Source organism: Cucurbita maxima, unplaced genomic scaffold (assembly GCF_002738345.1).
Source record: "Cucurbita maxima cultivar Rimu unplaced genomic scaffold, Cmax_1.0 Cma_Scf00006, whole genome shotgun sequence".
Classification (NCBI taxonomy): domain Eukaryota; kingdom Viridiplantae; phylum Streptophyta; class Magnoliopsida; order Cucurbitales; family Cucurbitaceae; genus Cucurbita; species Cucurbita maxima.
Genome location: NW_019272022.1, coordinates 2,014,244 through 2,029,184, shown reverse-complemented (window position 1 = coordinate 2,029,184; position 14,941 = coordinate 2,014,244). Strand labels below are relative to the sequence as shown.

The following is a 14,941-nucleotide window of genomic DNA, read 5'->3' as shown; positions in this document are numbered from 1 at the left end:
TGTCAAATTTTATTTTTTAAGTTTTATTTATCTACAATTTATAATTATTCGGATACAATCTAAAATATATTAAAAATTCACAAACAAACAAAAATTGATCTATAATTATTGACAAATAATAATAATAATAAAAAATTAAAAAAACAACGAGCGAAAATTGTAACATAGTTCAACATTTTCATAAAACTAAAGACAATTAAATACAAAAATAACAATGATTAGTTTAAGAGTGTTGTATATAACAAAAATAAAAAATATATAAATTGTGATATAATAATGCAACAAATAAATAATAAATATATTATAATTTAGAATATATTTTAAAATTATATATAAAATAAAAATTCTTAAACATAGGTATAAATTATAATTACACAAAATTTATTAATAGTTATATGTTAGTTTATTTAAAAGTGTTATGAAATATTAAGGTATTTTTAAAATATATGTATATAAAAGAAACTAAATAAAAAAATTATTTTATTAATAGTTATATGTTAATTTATTCAAAAGTGTTTTAAAAATAATATGAAATATTAAGATATTTTTAAAATATATAAAAATATGAAATATTAAGGTATTTTTAAAATATATAAAAAAATTATACCAAATGTATGTATAAAAAATAAAAACAAAAATATAAAAAAAAAATTATACAAAATGTACTCTGCAAACCCTAATATATACAAGTATTTTTAATATATTTTATATATTTTTATTTGGCTTGGATCAACCCGAAGATTTTATCCATGAACCCGAAACCGAACCAATTCAGTTCGGGTTTAGAAAAATGAACCCAACCCTACTAAAATGCTAATCCAATCCAATCCAATGAACCCAACCCTACTAAAATGTTAATGCAATTCAATCCAACCCTAGTTCGGATGGGGTTGGTCCGGGTTGTCGAGTTGAATGTACACCTCTAAGATGTACTCAAGTTGATTGGATGGAACGAGATCATAAAAATGAATTTAATTTTTAAAAATCTTGAAATTCAATTAATAATTCTAAAATTAAAAGGAAAAAATATATAAGAAAAGGAAGTCAAAAGGAAAAACTAAACTTTAATTAATCTTTTATATTTTTTTTAAAAGACCCCGCGTTTTTATTTTCCTCCATTGTCCGTCGTTTCCTCCATTGTCCGTCGTCTCTCTGGTCAATTGCTCAACGATTCCCATTTTCTTTTATCTCGTATATTTAATTTTATCTATTAGAAACAGTTAAACTTATAAATTTTGAAAAAAAAAAATGGGAGGAAAATAATTACTTTTTAATAAAATTGATTCTTCCATAAGCCATAAACATTAGCAAGAATATTTATCGCTGACTAAGACGTTTTACCTCTTCATGAAGCATTCAAATCTCGAAAACAAAAACAAGCAGCGACCAAACAAAAACAAACCTCAAATCCCAATAACCAAAGTGTTTAATAAAAGATAATGTTGACAAATAAAAACAGAAATATCAAAAGGTGTCAACGGGGCACAATTGATTAAGATATTATATCTTTGACGAACGGCGAATACTATGAATCCCAACCTCCACCTACTCGATTTAAAAAATAAATTAAAATCAAAAGGCAAAAGGCAAATCTCATCCAGAATCAATCACGTGCAAAAGAAAATATTAGCTTGTTGGATATAAGGCTTTCTTTAAACCAAACAATCAATTTGGAATCATATCCAATTTAGATTTGTCAACAATCAAGATTTCTCCTGTCTTTCTAAAGCATCTACTCAGTTCAGAAAAAGTGCATAATTCTTTGTATCTAAGAATAAATGACAAATGCAAACATTTTCGAAGAACATGGTGAGCCAATCAACAATCAAGATAATCTCATTGGAGCAAACTGGAATACAGAAGTTGCTTACAGCATTATGCCATTGGTACGTAAATCTTGGATGTATCAATCAAAGCAGCAGCAGCAGCAGAACCAAAGTGGGATTTTATCCAAGTAATTACAGAGATCTATAGCTCATCAATCCACCTGTGACTATTCTACAACCCAAAAATAGAACTTTTATCCTCAATAATTTCTCAGATAGCAACTTTTTCAGCACTTTCAAAACAATTGACACAAAGCAAGCAAATCATTTTCTTTTCTTTTTTTTTTTTTTTGTCATTTTTTATGGTGGGGGGGTACCTGATATTTAGGACCATTCTGTGTCTGGGACTCTCAGCAGGGCAGTGGAGTGATCCATTCTCTACAGTAGGAGGAGAACTCGAAAAATAATATATATTGTCTGCTAAAATCCGTTCCTCGACTGCAACAGAACCATCCCACATCCTGCTGGTGGATATTCCTCATTCCTAATACATAAATTAGGATGAATTCTCCAACCTCAGGTTTTTCGAGTTTGTGCAGAATGCAATCATCTGTGTCGTACCGATAAATTGTTTGTTCTTGTAATTTGGTGCAACATAGAGGAAAAGTTGTCTCGGTTTCATCCCCAAAGGTTGCAGGTTACTAGTATGAATCTTGTTTGCAAAACTAGCCTACACTTAAAGTTGCAAAGCCAGGTCTGGCTGCTGGGAGTCAACCAGAACACTAGAGGATTGTTTCACGGGAGACCCAGGAGAATGAAAACCAATATTCAAGTCGGGAGGAAGCATTTCGTGTTTCTTCCTTGGTTGGTTATGTGGGCTGAGAGCTTGCCAAGTCGACTGCAACTGGAACTTAGACATGTCAGCCTGAACTAGCTGAGGGTAAATCATGGACCGGTTTTGCAGCTGTTGTTCATTTGCTACAAGAGTGGCTTGTGGAACAAATGCCTGCACAGGGAAATTACTCTTCTCAGACTGAAGCTGATTGCCTCCAGCACGAAACTCCCCCCATGCTCGTGTCATTTGTGGATGAAATTCCCGAGCTGGATTATACAGTGAATCTGCAGAGATTTGACTTTTAGGTGTGGAATTATCTCTGACTTGTTTAAACCCTCCAGCCCCAATGGACATCCATGCACGAGAAGCTACTGCAGCAGCATTATTAGAATCGTCTCTCATTATAGAAGGAGCTGATGATAAAGCTGGCAGAGAATCAGATGAAGATTGATTGGATGAGTTCTCTTGTTTTGGGGCTCTTTCAGGTATCATCATTCTCATCAATTGTACCGGCTTACTGGGGTGTAAGTCCTGTCCATGGGAAGTTGCCACTGGAGCTGTTTGAGAAGGCAAGCTAGGAGACGATACAGCAGCCCGTGGACTATTCAGACAATTGCTCGGGAATTTACCATTAGGCAATCCTCCGGTCACCACGCCATTAACACTGGGGAGTTTATATGTCGCAGATTGCACAAGATTTAAGTTTACCGACGAAATATCTCTAGATCTAGTAGTCATATTCAGATTGGCTGGAAGCTGCTTCTCTACACCAAGATCAACATTATTTTGTTTAAATGAGGGCAAGGAATTTAACTCAACTTGGTTTCTAACCTTCTCTCCGTCTGTAAAATTCTTGGTCTGTCGGTTTTTCCGTGGAGATAGATCGGTACTTGGGGTGGTGGACCTAAAGAAAGATGGTTTCCCATCTAAGGTGGATCCTCTAGCGAGACCATTCACTTCTGTACTTGGAGCACTCAGAGGATATTCCTTCTTCGGCAAAGGAGTGTCTGAAGGCTTTCCATCCTTTCTTAATTCGCTGGTAGAATGCATGTTATTATTAAAACCAAGTTCCTTCTGGTTGTTGTTCTCAAACAATAATACTGGTGTTGGAAGTGGCTCGTATTCTCCAACCCAACCACGGCCAAATTTACATCCAACAGGTACACCTTGCTGAATCCTCTGGGATGCAACTTTCCACGCACTAGGACCGAGTGTCGCAGCAAATCGAGCCAGACTCCTTGCATAGGAATACTCCGCATGAAGCCCAACCTAATTTCCAAAAAATAAAGGAGAGGGAAAATGTGAAAACCACAGGATAAGACCACTCAAAAGTGACTGCAGAGACCAGTTTCTTTGTGACAATACCGCAACAAGCTGTCTTATTTCATCCTCAAAGGTTGAAAATATCGACTCCGATCTTGGCGCTAGTGAATTAGAAATATTGTAAGTTGCACGGCGGTTGTCATCAAACACAGATGTCTTTCTCCCTAATTTACCTAGAAGACCCTTTCCTGTAAAAATCAGTAAAAAAAAACTGATTTCGACGTCGCCCAAATAACTTGCTTGCCGAGTTATCAGGAATCAAGCAGAATCATTGGAGAATTAGGGGGGAGGGTTCTTCGCTATACCTGAGAAGAGCTCTTCAGCCCTGTCCAGATTAGTAGTATCAAGGAAGGAGGAACTACCCTCTACTTGCCCATCAATATTGTTAGGAACCTCACAGTGAGCACCATGGATTGGATTGGAACTGTTCTGTACATCGCCCGTGCCAGCAAGTGTTGCACCTGAGGAAAAATCAGATCCAATGGGTTCCTGAAAAGTCCTGAAAAAGGGTTTCTTTGGTGGTTGTTTCTTGATGTATGAATTGAATTTTGTACTCTGCTCCAACTTCAACTCTTTCTCCGAGCGTCCGACTTCAATTCTTACCCTCTCAAATTTCTTCTTGCCAAGCTCTTGAATGGAACGTGCCTTTACATAACCAAGTATGTTAACTAATTCAGAAGACAGAAAATAAAGAAATTTGAAACATCAGAAGAACTATACCTGTTTGTGATAAATGGTTTCTGGTGAATTGTATTGCATTGCATTTGAGCATATCAGAAATACGTCACGCTGCATCCAAGATGCTCAATAATTAACAAAATATAATAACCCCTTCATCAAGCAATATTCTCAAAACAAAATCAGCACATCAAAAGGAATGAACCTTCACTGACCCAAATAGCAAAACTACAAAATATATTCAGAACGCAAGGACAGCAGTGGCAAAGCACTGATACTTTGATGGACAATATATACACACAGAGTGAAAGGAAAGGAAACCCAACTGAAAACCAACAAGCCAGAAGATTCAATTAATTTACATAAATAAGTGAGAGGGAGAGAGTGGCTATAAAGTTTCTGAGATTGACTAGTCAACTACAACGTGGAACAACCTAAATCCCAAGTTTCCTCATCCAGTCTCTTCCCATTGTCAAAAGTCCTCCATTCCAAGTTTCAAGAACTCCAAAAGTTAAGATATAGCAGAATCATTTTGACTTCTTTCCATGAATGGAAGAAGCTGCTATTAAACTTGGCGAAGAATGTTGGAATGCAGAGACACAGTTCTATTTGAGACTAAACTATATGTATGAAAAACATACATAAACCTCATCCGGGGTGAAGGGTAATCCTACAAGAGGAGTATGGAAACTTCAATAGGCCTAAAAGAGTACAACCAAATGAGTTTCTAAGCTCCACTGGATGAGCCAACGCTTACAAACATTCAGAATTGAAATCTAGATATACGCATTAAAGATTAGATGAAATTCAGCTGGTTGGAAGATTAGCAGCATGCTACCATCGACCATAGAAAACAAAAGATCCATTGCGCAATCAATGGTGGCTTTACATGTTAGGCTAGGAAACTTAAAGGCACACGCCACCCCCACCCCCGGCCCCAACCCATGATAAAAAAAATAAAAAGAAAAGGAGAAGAGTAAGAAAGAAAAGAGAAAAGATCAGCCATTAACGTACAAAGCAATGATATTCTGACAACTGTTCCAACCCCCACCCCAAAAGGAGACAAAGAAACATAGGACTGTCAGGCACATTAACACGTCCAATGAAGGGATGAATCCTTCGTGGCATCATGTTTGTCGCTTAGTCAGCCCCCAATTAAGCGGCATTCCACAGCTCTAATTGACCGTTGGATCATCAAAGGCTTGGAAAAGCCAGGACACAAATGGATAACCTTAAAGGCACGTGCATGTCGAAGAAAATTCTTCAACCAAAGAATTGGACACCCACCTCAAACTGCTCCAAAGTTGAATATGATCCGTTAGCCAACTTGTTCCTAACGGTAGCAAAGTCCATAGGATGCTCAATGACATCGTGATAGTCAGGAAGCTACAACAACAAACATTATTTCAAATTTGGATGCCGAAGAACACTTGAAACAACCACTTAAAGGGGGGGAATTGCAGACCTCTTCAGGATCAACTGGTTCAGCATAGACACCATAAGTATCCTTCCTGCCATCATTTCAGATATTAATTCTAAGAACTTGGAATTTCACATCATAACAAAATCAAAAAGAAAAAGAGATTCAATTCCCCCCCGTACTTCTGAAGTTTGTCAAGAATCAACTCCAATGTCTTCTTATCAGGTAATGGCAACCCGGATGATCGATCTGAGGGAGTCCCTGATCAAAGGAACACCACAAATTAAACAAACCCAAATCAAATACTAATCTCAAAGATCAAAAGAAGACAAAATTGGAATAAACCTGCAAACTAGAATCACAAATTGAATTGAAAAGAACACAAACCTGGAACAGAGTCGGACCCCTTCGAGCCCACCTTCCTTCCCCTTTCCTGTCAAAACCCGTAGTGTCAAATAAAAGGGCATATAAACAAACTCATAAAATTCGCAATACAGCACGAGTGATAAACAAGTAGAGAAAGAGACAGAAACAGAGACAGATAAGGCAGACAACAAGGAAAGAGAGAGAATGATATGTGAGTGAGTGAGTGGTGGAGAGAGAAAGGTGGGAGAGCGTGATCAGATTCCGTAGGGGTGTTAGTTTTTGACAGTTGACCCCAAAATCCTTAAAACCTCTCCAAAGACCTAGAGAGAGAGAGAGAGAGAGAGTGAAACGGATGCTTGAGAAATGGAAAAGAGGTAACGCTAATTTTGAAGTCTGGGCCAATGGCGTAAACATCTCAGTGATCTTTCTGCCCTCACGCCTCTCTTGTTCATCAATCTTGTTTGTATTCAAGTACCTCATCAATGTCATCATCTTCATTTTCGTCTCCATCTTCATCTTCATCCTCTTCTTCACCTCCGCCAATCCTCCTCTTCTTCAATGGCTTCCTCTCTGGTTCATCTTCCCCTTCCGACGCCGACGAACCGTACTCCGCCGCGTCCTCTCTACGCGCTCCAGACCTAGAAAGTCTGGCCACCGGCGACAGATTCTCTCCGTCTCTGCTCTGGTTGAGCTTCACAACAAGCTTGAGCTTCTTCTCTCTTCTTCTCTCGTTCTCTTCCTCATCCTCGTCGTCTTCTTCAAGAAAATCGTCGTAATCGATGTTGTACCGCACATTCCGGCTGCGGAGGCTCCGTCGCGGTTCAGATTCCGATGATGTCAGTCCTCCACCGGACCGCCGTGCCAGATCTGCCTTCGATGGTCTCCCTTTCTTCTTCCTCTTCACGATCTGACCCATCCCTTTTTCTCTCACTACGAGACTTTCTCTCTCTAGAGTTCACTCCCTCTCTGTCTCTCTCTCTCTGTCACTCCTTTTCTTCGGTACATTATTTTCGATGCTGTTTGGCTTTTTCGTGAGGCATCTCTGAGGTCCGAACCTAACCACAACTGCAGCCTCGTTTTCCGAACCTATGGCTCTGACCACCCTTCGGGATTAAAATTTCATTCACTTTTCCTGTTTTAACCCTCCTGCGTAAAAACGATGCTCTTGTAAGACGGCGTGTAGTGCTGCCCGCTACCCGATTCTCTGCCCGCTTGACCTTCCGTGTTGCTTTTGCTCCTGCCCGTGGTTCTACGTCATTTCTCTCTCACTTTTATAACCTACGCGCTTTAAGCGCGTGAATTAAGATTTAAATTACAAATTTAGTATCTAAATAAATTAATTAAAAAAAAAAAAAGTCAAAAACTTAGTTTTTAGAATTTTAAATTTTAATAAATTAAATTGACAAACTTTGATCAATATTAAACGCTCTATTTTGGGTTTTCCCAAAATGCCGCATTCCAATGAAGAGAGTATCATTTAGTTATAAACTCATGATCATTCACTAAATTAGCTAACGTGGAACTTTCATTATCAAACATAGATGACCCAATAATCTGATCAACTTGAATTATGAGTCGGGTTGAATTTTTAAATAATTAAAAATTTGGATCCGTTACAAAGTTCACATTTTTTTCAACCAAAAATAAGGTTACAACTCAATCCCACCTAATTTTAAGATTATTATAAAAATTAAAATATTCGCGTTAGAAATACGTTGTGATTGGTAAATATTTGATATTTGAATTTTATGAATTTTTAGTTATTAATTTAACATATATCGTAGATAAGTAACCGACCGTGGTAACCCAACTACAAAATAAATTATTGAAAATTTTATTTGGATTGTTCGGGTCATTAATGCATCCAAGTATAAACTTAGGGTTAATCTAAAAAACTTACCACCGAACCCACCCCAACCCAATCTATGTACACTCTTAATTTTAATAAATTGTGAGCCATACTTCGTGGTAAGTAAGTGAAATTTTTAATTCATGTAAATCAACTGATAATTCAATTAATAACGAAAATATTATGCTCGGTCCAAAAGACCGTACAACGACCACAATGACTAATATACCCTCAATCTTGAACAAATATACTTAGGCTGAGGTAGGTGCAATGATATGAATAATTATTAACGGGTTTATTTCACCTTTTAATGATATTGAGCAATTAATTTAAATATAAATATATATTTTTTTAATTATTATTTATATTGTTTCTAAATGTATAACAATGGACACGATAATAATATTAATTCATTTAATTTTTAAGGGAGAAGGTTATAATTTTTTATTGCTATTATTACTATTTTTCCATCTAATAGTAATTATTAAACTAAATTAGATTAATTACAGAAAAACGGTTTAAAATATTGTTTTTTAATTCCTTCCAATTTTTAACGTGAAACCCACGCGTAATCTAGGCGAGTGAGAGATAGTTTTCAAAAGTTGTTTGCGAAAGCGACTGTGGGACCCAGTCCAACCCACTGTAGAATATATTATTTTACACGTCTGCCGGACAGGATATTTCCGTCATTTTACAACCTTCTGCCTTCTATTTTACTTCGTCTGCCACGTGGCTATTCTTTAAAAGGTTGTTTTGTATCTTGTGAACGGCTCTGATGAAGCCACGCGACGATCGGAGCGACAATCGACTGGAATGAAAATTTGATTGGTGGTACGTGGGGCCCTGGTGGATTTATAAATTATAATTTAATTTAATTTACTATTAAAAAAATTTCAATAATAACATTAACATTAATTTAGATAAAAATTATTAATATTTTGTTTAAAAAATTTGATTAATACCTTTTAAATTTTTTTTTTAATTTTCAAAACTATCTTTAAATTTATTTAAAAGATTAAAAAATATCTTTAACATTAATACACAGCTACAAGAATACTCGTAAATTTTCGAGCAAATAATTTTTGAAGTGTTAATAAATGGTTTTCGTCTCTCAATATTTTTTATTTATTTTTTTATAAACGTAAAAAGTGTTAATATTATTTTTAAATTTTTAGAGATATTCTTTAAATATATTATTAGTCGTAAAATATTTTTGAATTATTTTTAAAAAATTTAGAGTAAATTAATTAAATTTTTTAAGGATTTTTATAATTTAGTGAGATTTTAAAACTTTTAATTATGAATAAAAAAATTACAAATTTTAAGTATTAAAAAATTTAATAAATTATTAGATAATTTTAAAACCTTTAAATTAAATAGACATAATTGAAAGAGTTTTAAAATATTAGATACTAAAATTATTGTTTGGTTTTCTATTTTATTTTAGAGACTATTTTATTTATTTTTTTATTATTTTTATAATAAAAAATATATTATCAATATATTTTTTAATATTTATATATAATTTTTTTCTGAATTTCCCCTCCCATCACTGTAGCATTTGCTCCTTCGTCTTTATCCATGGAGAAACTGAAGAAGTCGGTGATCGAAATCGCCTACAGCAGGGACCACGCTAAGCTCTCTTCTCTGCAACGTTCCCTCATCCCCTTTCTCTACATGGCGTCTTCTCTCTACAAGCTCGGTCTGTCCCTTCGTCACCATTTCTACCTCTACGGCATATGTTCCAAGCATCGGTATGAGACCTATTTTGAACTGTTCACGACTATCATTGGACGCAATTTCTTCTGAACTTCAGATCAATTCCTGGTCTAGATGTTGTTTTATGGTCGGCTTTTAGCCGCATTGAAAGGTTTGAATCTGGTTTTTGAAAATTTGGGAGTATGAGTGAGTTGAGTTGCTTGTGCTGGTTAGTGTGTTTTTGCGCGATTTGTTTCGTAATAGCGAAGGGAAGTTGGAAATTGATGCACTGGATTGTGTTAATCTTCATTCTTTAGTTATTGATATTTCTTGTAATTTTTATTTCGTTTTGGTGTTTTTACGTTTTCTGTATGTTGATATGAAGGTTGCCAGTGCCAGTTATTAGTGTTGGGAATTTGACTTGGGGAGGCAATGGGAAAACACCAATGGTCGAGTTCATTGCCTTATGGCTTGCGAGCTCTGGGATTTCACCTCTAATTCTTAATAGGGTAACTCGATTTGAAGATAACATGATTTTCTTTTCCACATTTCACAATTTCAGTACTGATGGATGTGTGCCGAAGTTCGATTTTGCTTCTTGGAATGTTGATTTTGATGCTTGAAGTAAGATGGCAATTTAGTTTTGGTGGTGCTTCAAGAATTATTTGTTTGTTAATTGTCCATAACTTTATGGTATTCTAAAAATTAAGATGGAAATCATGAATCCTGCTGGGTTGATGCCTGCCAGGGCTATGCTGGTGGGGATGAAGCTAAAATGCTTAGGAGGCATCTTGCTGGGAGTCTCGTTAAAGTAGGTATTGGAGCAGATAGGAGAGCAACTGCTGCTTGGTATTTTAACAAATATGGTTATGTTGGATCTCGGAGTAGCACATTGACTGAGAAGTGTTGTTTAGAACAAGCGAGAAATCTTCCGAAGTCCGAAAAAATTGGTGCTATTATTCTTGATGATGGGATGCAGGTACATAATCGTCTAACTCTTAGTTGTTAATGATGCTTTTACTGGGGATCTCATGCACGAGATTTGTAAAAGGGCGACGGATAGAACCAGTGGTATGAATAGGTTATCAGGCACTCACCAGCCTTGTTGATTCTGATTTTTACTAGGTTTTGTTGTTTAGAGACTTTGGAAATGGATTTTTTGCTACAGATTTTTGACTGTGATAGCTTAATATTGTTCATGGAATTCAGCACTGGAGTTTGCACCATGACTTGGAGATTGTTATGTTCAATGGGATAACACTGTGGGGAAATGGGCAATTATTACCACTTGGACCTTTAAGAGAACCATTGGCTGCACTCGAGAAGGCAGACGTTGCCATTATTCATCATGCTAATCTGGTAAAGAACGTGGATCGAACTTTTATCGCATATTGCTGCTGGCAGCTTCTTCAGGAAGATCTAACTGCTTGTTATAAAGTCTGAATCTATGTAAACTTGAAATTTATCCTTGAAACCACAGATTTCGGCACAAAGAAACGAAGATATCATTATAACGTTGCGGAAAATTAAGGATTCGCTTACTGTGGTGTTTACCGAAATGGCTCCCTCATTCTTCTTTGAAGTTACAAATATCAATTCCAGAATATCTTTGGGAACATTGTCTAACAGTGTTGTATTATGTGTTTCTGCCATTGGCTCTGCTGATGCTTTTGTGCAGACAATGCAGAAGGTATCGCAACAATTCGTTTCGTTTCCATCTTCTCGTTACTTTTGGCTTTGTTTTGATGTGTTCAAGAACATAGTAGCTTGATCGATATTTTCTGTTGTTTGCATTAGCATTTCAATCGTCTTATCCATTTTTCGTTTCCATTTTCTTATTACTTTTGGCTTTGTTTTTATGCGTTCAAGAAGATCGTAGCTTGACTGATATTTTCTGTTGTTTGCATTAGCATTTCAATCGTCTTATCCATTTTGTACCTAATGTTTTCATTTGTAATTGGAAAATCGTTCCCTGCAGATAGGAGCATATCATGTTGATCGACTCGACTTCACCGACCATCACATGTATCAAGACAGGGTAACTATTTTTCTACTGCATGTCTGTCATGTCTCATACAATAACCTATACATTATAGACATAGTGGTGTTTACACAAACAATCCAGGTCTTGCAAACTAGAAATGTATAAATTGAATTATTTCTCTCGACCTTTTTCGCCACGTTCTGTTCGTATTGTTGACGCCTCAACTGTCTATTTTCAAATCATATAGGACATGGCATTGATTAAAATAAAGCTTGAGGAATTGGAGAAGACGTTGGCCTCTAAACCAGTCATTGTTGTTACAGAAAAGGTGAGTACAAACAATACACATCTTGCTAAGTTATGCATGATTGTGATGCCTGTCAGTCCTCCCTCGTAACCTTTCAAGGTTTTGGGTTCAAAATTTTATCTTAGAAGTTAGAATCCTTGTCGTCTCCCGGACTTGACCGTTCGTTAGAGCGGAATTTGTATCTGAAAACATATATCTTCCCAGGATTATGATCGGGATCCAGCGATATTCGAGAACTTGCATCCATACCGTGTTTTGGCCCTTCGTTCTCAACTGAAAATCATGAACATCAAAGGTTGCAACGAGGATCGCTTCGAGGAGTTGTTGGAGAAGACGGTACGAGTGAAATTGTCTTCTGTAATGAGGTCTTCTGAGCTCGAAGTCTGCAGTTGAGGTTAGATCTTAGACCATCTAAATAGTTCATGTTCAATTATGATGTATCGCATATATTTCATGTAATATTGAAAAATTAAAAAAGAAAAGAAAATGGAAAAAAGAAAAAAAGAAATGGAGAACTAATAATAATAATATTGTTGTTGTTATTATAATCGAGGTGGTGAAATCATTGACCAACGTCTCACTAATCGACAACAACTTGTATAGAATCTTGTTGCCCGTTGTCTTCAACCTTATATTTCAAAGGGATTTCACTGCTAGTAGACATTTTCGAGTTTTCTCATCGAACAATTTGGAGTTTAATTGCTTATACACAATTCACTCTTTTTTCTTCTATTGGATTTCATTGCTATGTCATTCTTAGATTTACGACCATTCAAGCATCTCTGTTTGTTCCTAGTCGTTAATTAGTCATGGTCGGTCTCGTATCCGCCTCCAATATAACTTTGCACGCTTGTGAGAGTGAGTGCTCAAATCTTATCTTAATTTTTTAGTTTTTTTTGTTCGTTTAAACTCGAAATGTTGTTGATGCAGTATCGTTCACCCTTTGTTATAAAGTGCAAAGTTTATCGAGGAGGAGATCGTACACTCATTGGCTGTCGAAAAGATAAGAAACTCATTGTGAAGTAAGGGACAACCAATTGATCTAGTTCAATTCGACCGGCTAGTTCAATCCAATACTCAAATCTTACCTCAACTTTAAGTTATTTTCATTACTTCAACCTCAAAATGTTGTTGATGCAGCATCGTTTACCCTCTATCATAAAGTACAAAGTTTATCAAGGAGGAAACCATGCGCTCATCAGTTGTCGAAAGGGGAAAAAAACATGTGAACGCTCACTATGAATTAAGGGACGAGTGATCAATCCGGTTCAATCCGATCCGGTTGGTTCAATCCAACTAAACTGGTATGGTTCAATTCAACTAGTTTGTTCTATTTTTGTTGGGTTTTTAGTCGATTTTGATCATACCAATTTTTATTATGATTTAGGGTATGATATAAAGATATTGGAAAATTTAAACGAAATACACTATCCAGTCACGTTTTGAAGTTTCCATAGTAAGTAGTTGTTGTACAAGTTTACGTGCCCTACCTTACATGATTGAGCATTAAAGGGTAGTATAAATTATTGGTTTTGGTATTGTGCTCATGGCTTCCACAAGAAACACTGCACATGTGATCAACAATTTCTCATGTGATCATCTATTACAAAATCTAACCAACAAACAAAACACATCAACAATCATAGATTCTAAAATTGGTATAAGAAAGAGGGAACTTTCATGTTTTACTTCTTTCGAACTCGAATGGACGAACCAATTTTTGATGTTCGTTTATTAATTTGAGTATACTTTTATAGTAAATTATCAATTGTTATCGAAAAGGTTGGTTGTTTGATTCCCATCTTCTAATTTATTGAACTAAAAAAATAAGCAAAGCTTATAATATGTACAGACATAACACGAAACGAGACGATGATAGTGGTATGTGTATAGTTCTTTAGATGATCAAATATTAAAATTACCAAAACAAAAAATTGAAGATATTAGCCTATTGTTTTCGTGGACAAAAGTGACTTTCGTGTTGTTTTATAGGGAAAGAAGTGACCTATATAACATAAGATTATACACTGATGTGATGCTTGCCACGTAGGTTTCGATGGTTAAATTAGATCAAAGAATTTGAGTGCATTAGAGAATGAGAAAGAGTTTACTTACTGGCAAAACCTAGGGATTTTCTATGTTCCTTACGAATTAGGTCATAATTGAAATTAACATAATAGAACACAACCAAAGAGCCCACGAGTTGAGAGCGTGTATGAATATATTTTCCTAGTTCTTTATTCGAAAATGTATAAATATCTCGACCCCTTGTACTCGAGCCAGCTTGTTGATTGTTGGATCAATCTCTGGCCTGTTGATATTACTAGATCGGCCTTTGGCTTGTTGATCATTATTAAAGAATGTATCGAAATCTTGAAATCTTTACACTTCAAATGCCTTCCAACTTATCTTCAATATCTTTAGATGTAACAATCTATCCCCATGATTTCGACCCTACTCTTTTCTTTTAAGAGTGAAAACTGTCTCTTCCGTCCAGCATGTTTTGTCTTCACTCACATGCATCCTAGGAAAATTTCAAGCGCATTTAGTTATGAAGTTCTTATTATTGAGCTACCAAAAAGGAAGGTGTCCGTCTAGGTTAATTTATGTACCCCTTTTCTAATCGAGTGTCATATGTCCACCAACTTTTGTATTTGTTCGTTTTTGAACCACATCGTATTGTTAGATGAAAATGTCCCACATTGGTTGACATTG

The 14,941-nt window shown here is 35.7% G+C and overlaps 2 protein-coding genes across 11 annotated transcripts; one reads left to right on the top strand and one right to left on the bottom strand.

The window, feature by feature from the left end:
* Window positions 1-1,651: 1,651 nt before the first annotated feature.
* LOC111480522 lies at window positions 1,652-14,502 on the bottom strand. 3 transcript variants are annotated; one of them, XR_002717850.1, is made up of 10 exons: window positions 6,864-7,451; window positions 6,410-6,455; window positions 6,205-6,283; window positions 6,068-6,113; window positions 5,890-5,988; window positions 4,645-4,713; window positions 4,230-4,569; window positions 3,967-4,112; window positions 2,144-3,870; window positions 1,652-1,998 (listed from the first exon to the last, which is right to left on the bottom strand). XR_002717850.1 is itself a non-coding variant. In XM_023125618.1 (10 exons), the coding sequence occupies exons 2-10, from the start codon at window positions 7,302-7,304 to the stop codon at window positions 2,503-2,505; spliced, it is 2,634 nt and encodes an 877-aa protein (XP_022981386.1). In that variant the 5' UTR covers window positions 7,305-7,362; window positions 14,492-14,502; the 3' UTR covers window positions 1,652-2,502. The 3 variants fall into 3 exon arrangements, 2 of the variants coding, with proteins under 2 accessions (XP_022981386.1, XP_022981385.1); XM_023125618.1 differs by adding an exon at window positions 14,492-14,502 and having other exon boundaries at window positions 1,652-3,870; window positions 6,864-7,362; XM_023125617.1 differs by having other exon boundaries at window positions 1,652-3,870.
* On the top strand, window positions 9,792-14,021 carry LOC111480597 (probable tetraacyldisaccharide 4'-kinase, mitochondrial). Of its 8 annotated transcripts, none has more exons than XR_002717865.1 (10): window positions 9,792-9,991; window positions 10,321-10,444; window positions 10,684-10,914; window positions 11,145-11,294; window positions 11,416-11,625; window positions 11,914-11,973; window positions 12,167-12,247; window positions 12,431-12,620; window positions 13,157-13,248; window positions 13,367-14,021. XR_002717865.1 is itself a non-coding variant. In XM_023125728.1 (9 exons), the coding sequence occupies exons 1-8, from the start codon at window positions 9,819-9,821 to the stop codon at window positions 12,617-12,619; spliced, it is 1,218 nt and encodes a 405-aa protein (XP_022981496.1). In that variant the 5' UTR covers window positions 9,792-9,818; the 3' UTR covers window position 12,620; window positions 13,181-14,021. The 8 variants fall into 8 exon arrangements, 4 of the variants coding, with proteins under 4 accessions (XP_022981496.1, XP_022981495.1, XP_022981497.1 ...); XR_002717863.1 differs by adding an exon at window positions 12,987-13,084 and having other exon boundaries at window positions 13,157-14,021; XR_002717864.1 differs by adding an exon at window positions 12,780-13,084 and having other exon boundaries at window positions 13,181-14,021.
* Window positions 14,503-14,941: the final 439 nt, after the last annotated feature.

What these genes read in the sequence shown, in the direction of transcription:
- LOC111480597 (XM_023125728.1), top strand. Translation starts at nt 9,819, where the DNA reads ATGGAGAAACTGAAGAAGTCGGTGATCGAAATCGCCTACAGCAGGGAC. An exon ending in CACCTCTAATTCTTAATAGG is followed by an intron (nt 10,445 to 10,683) that starts GTAACTCGATTT and finishes GATGCCTGCCAG; the next exon opens with GGCTATGCTGGTGGGGATGA. An exon ending in TTGTGCAGACAATGCAGAAG is followed by an intron (nt 11,626 to 11,913) that starts GTATCGCAACAA and finishes CGTTCCCTGCAG; the next exon opens with ATAGGAGCATATCATGTTGA.
- LOC111480522 (XM_023125618.1), bottom strand. Translation starts at nt 7,304, where the DNA reads ATGGGTCAGATCGTGAAGAGGAAGAAGAAAGGGAGACCATCGAAGGCA. An exon ending in ATTCTTGACAAACTTCAGAA is followed by an intron (nt 6,114 to 6,204) that starts GTACGGGGGGGA and finishes AAATGATGGCAG; the next exon opens with GAAGGATACTTATGGTGTCT. An exon ending in GGCTGAAGAGCTCTTCTCAG is followed by an intron (nt 4,113 to 4,229) that starts GTATAGCGAAGA and finishes TGATTTTTACAG; the next exon opens with GAAAGGGTCTTCTAGGTAAA.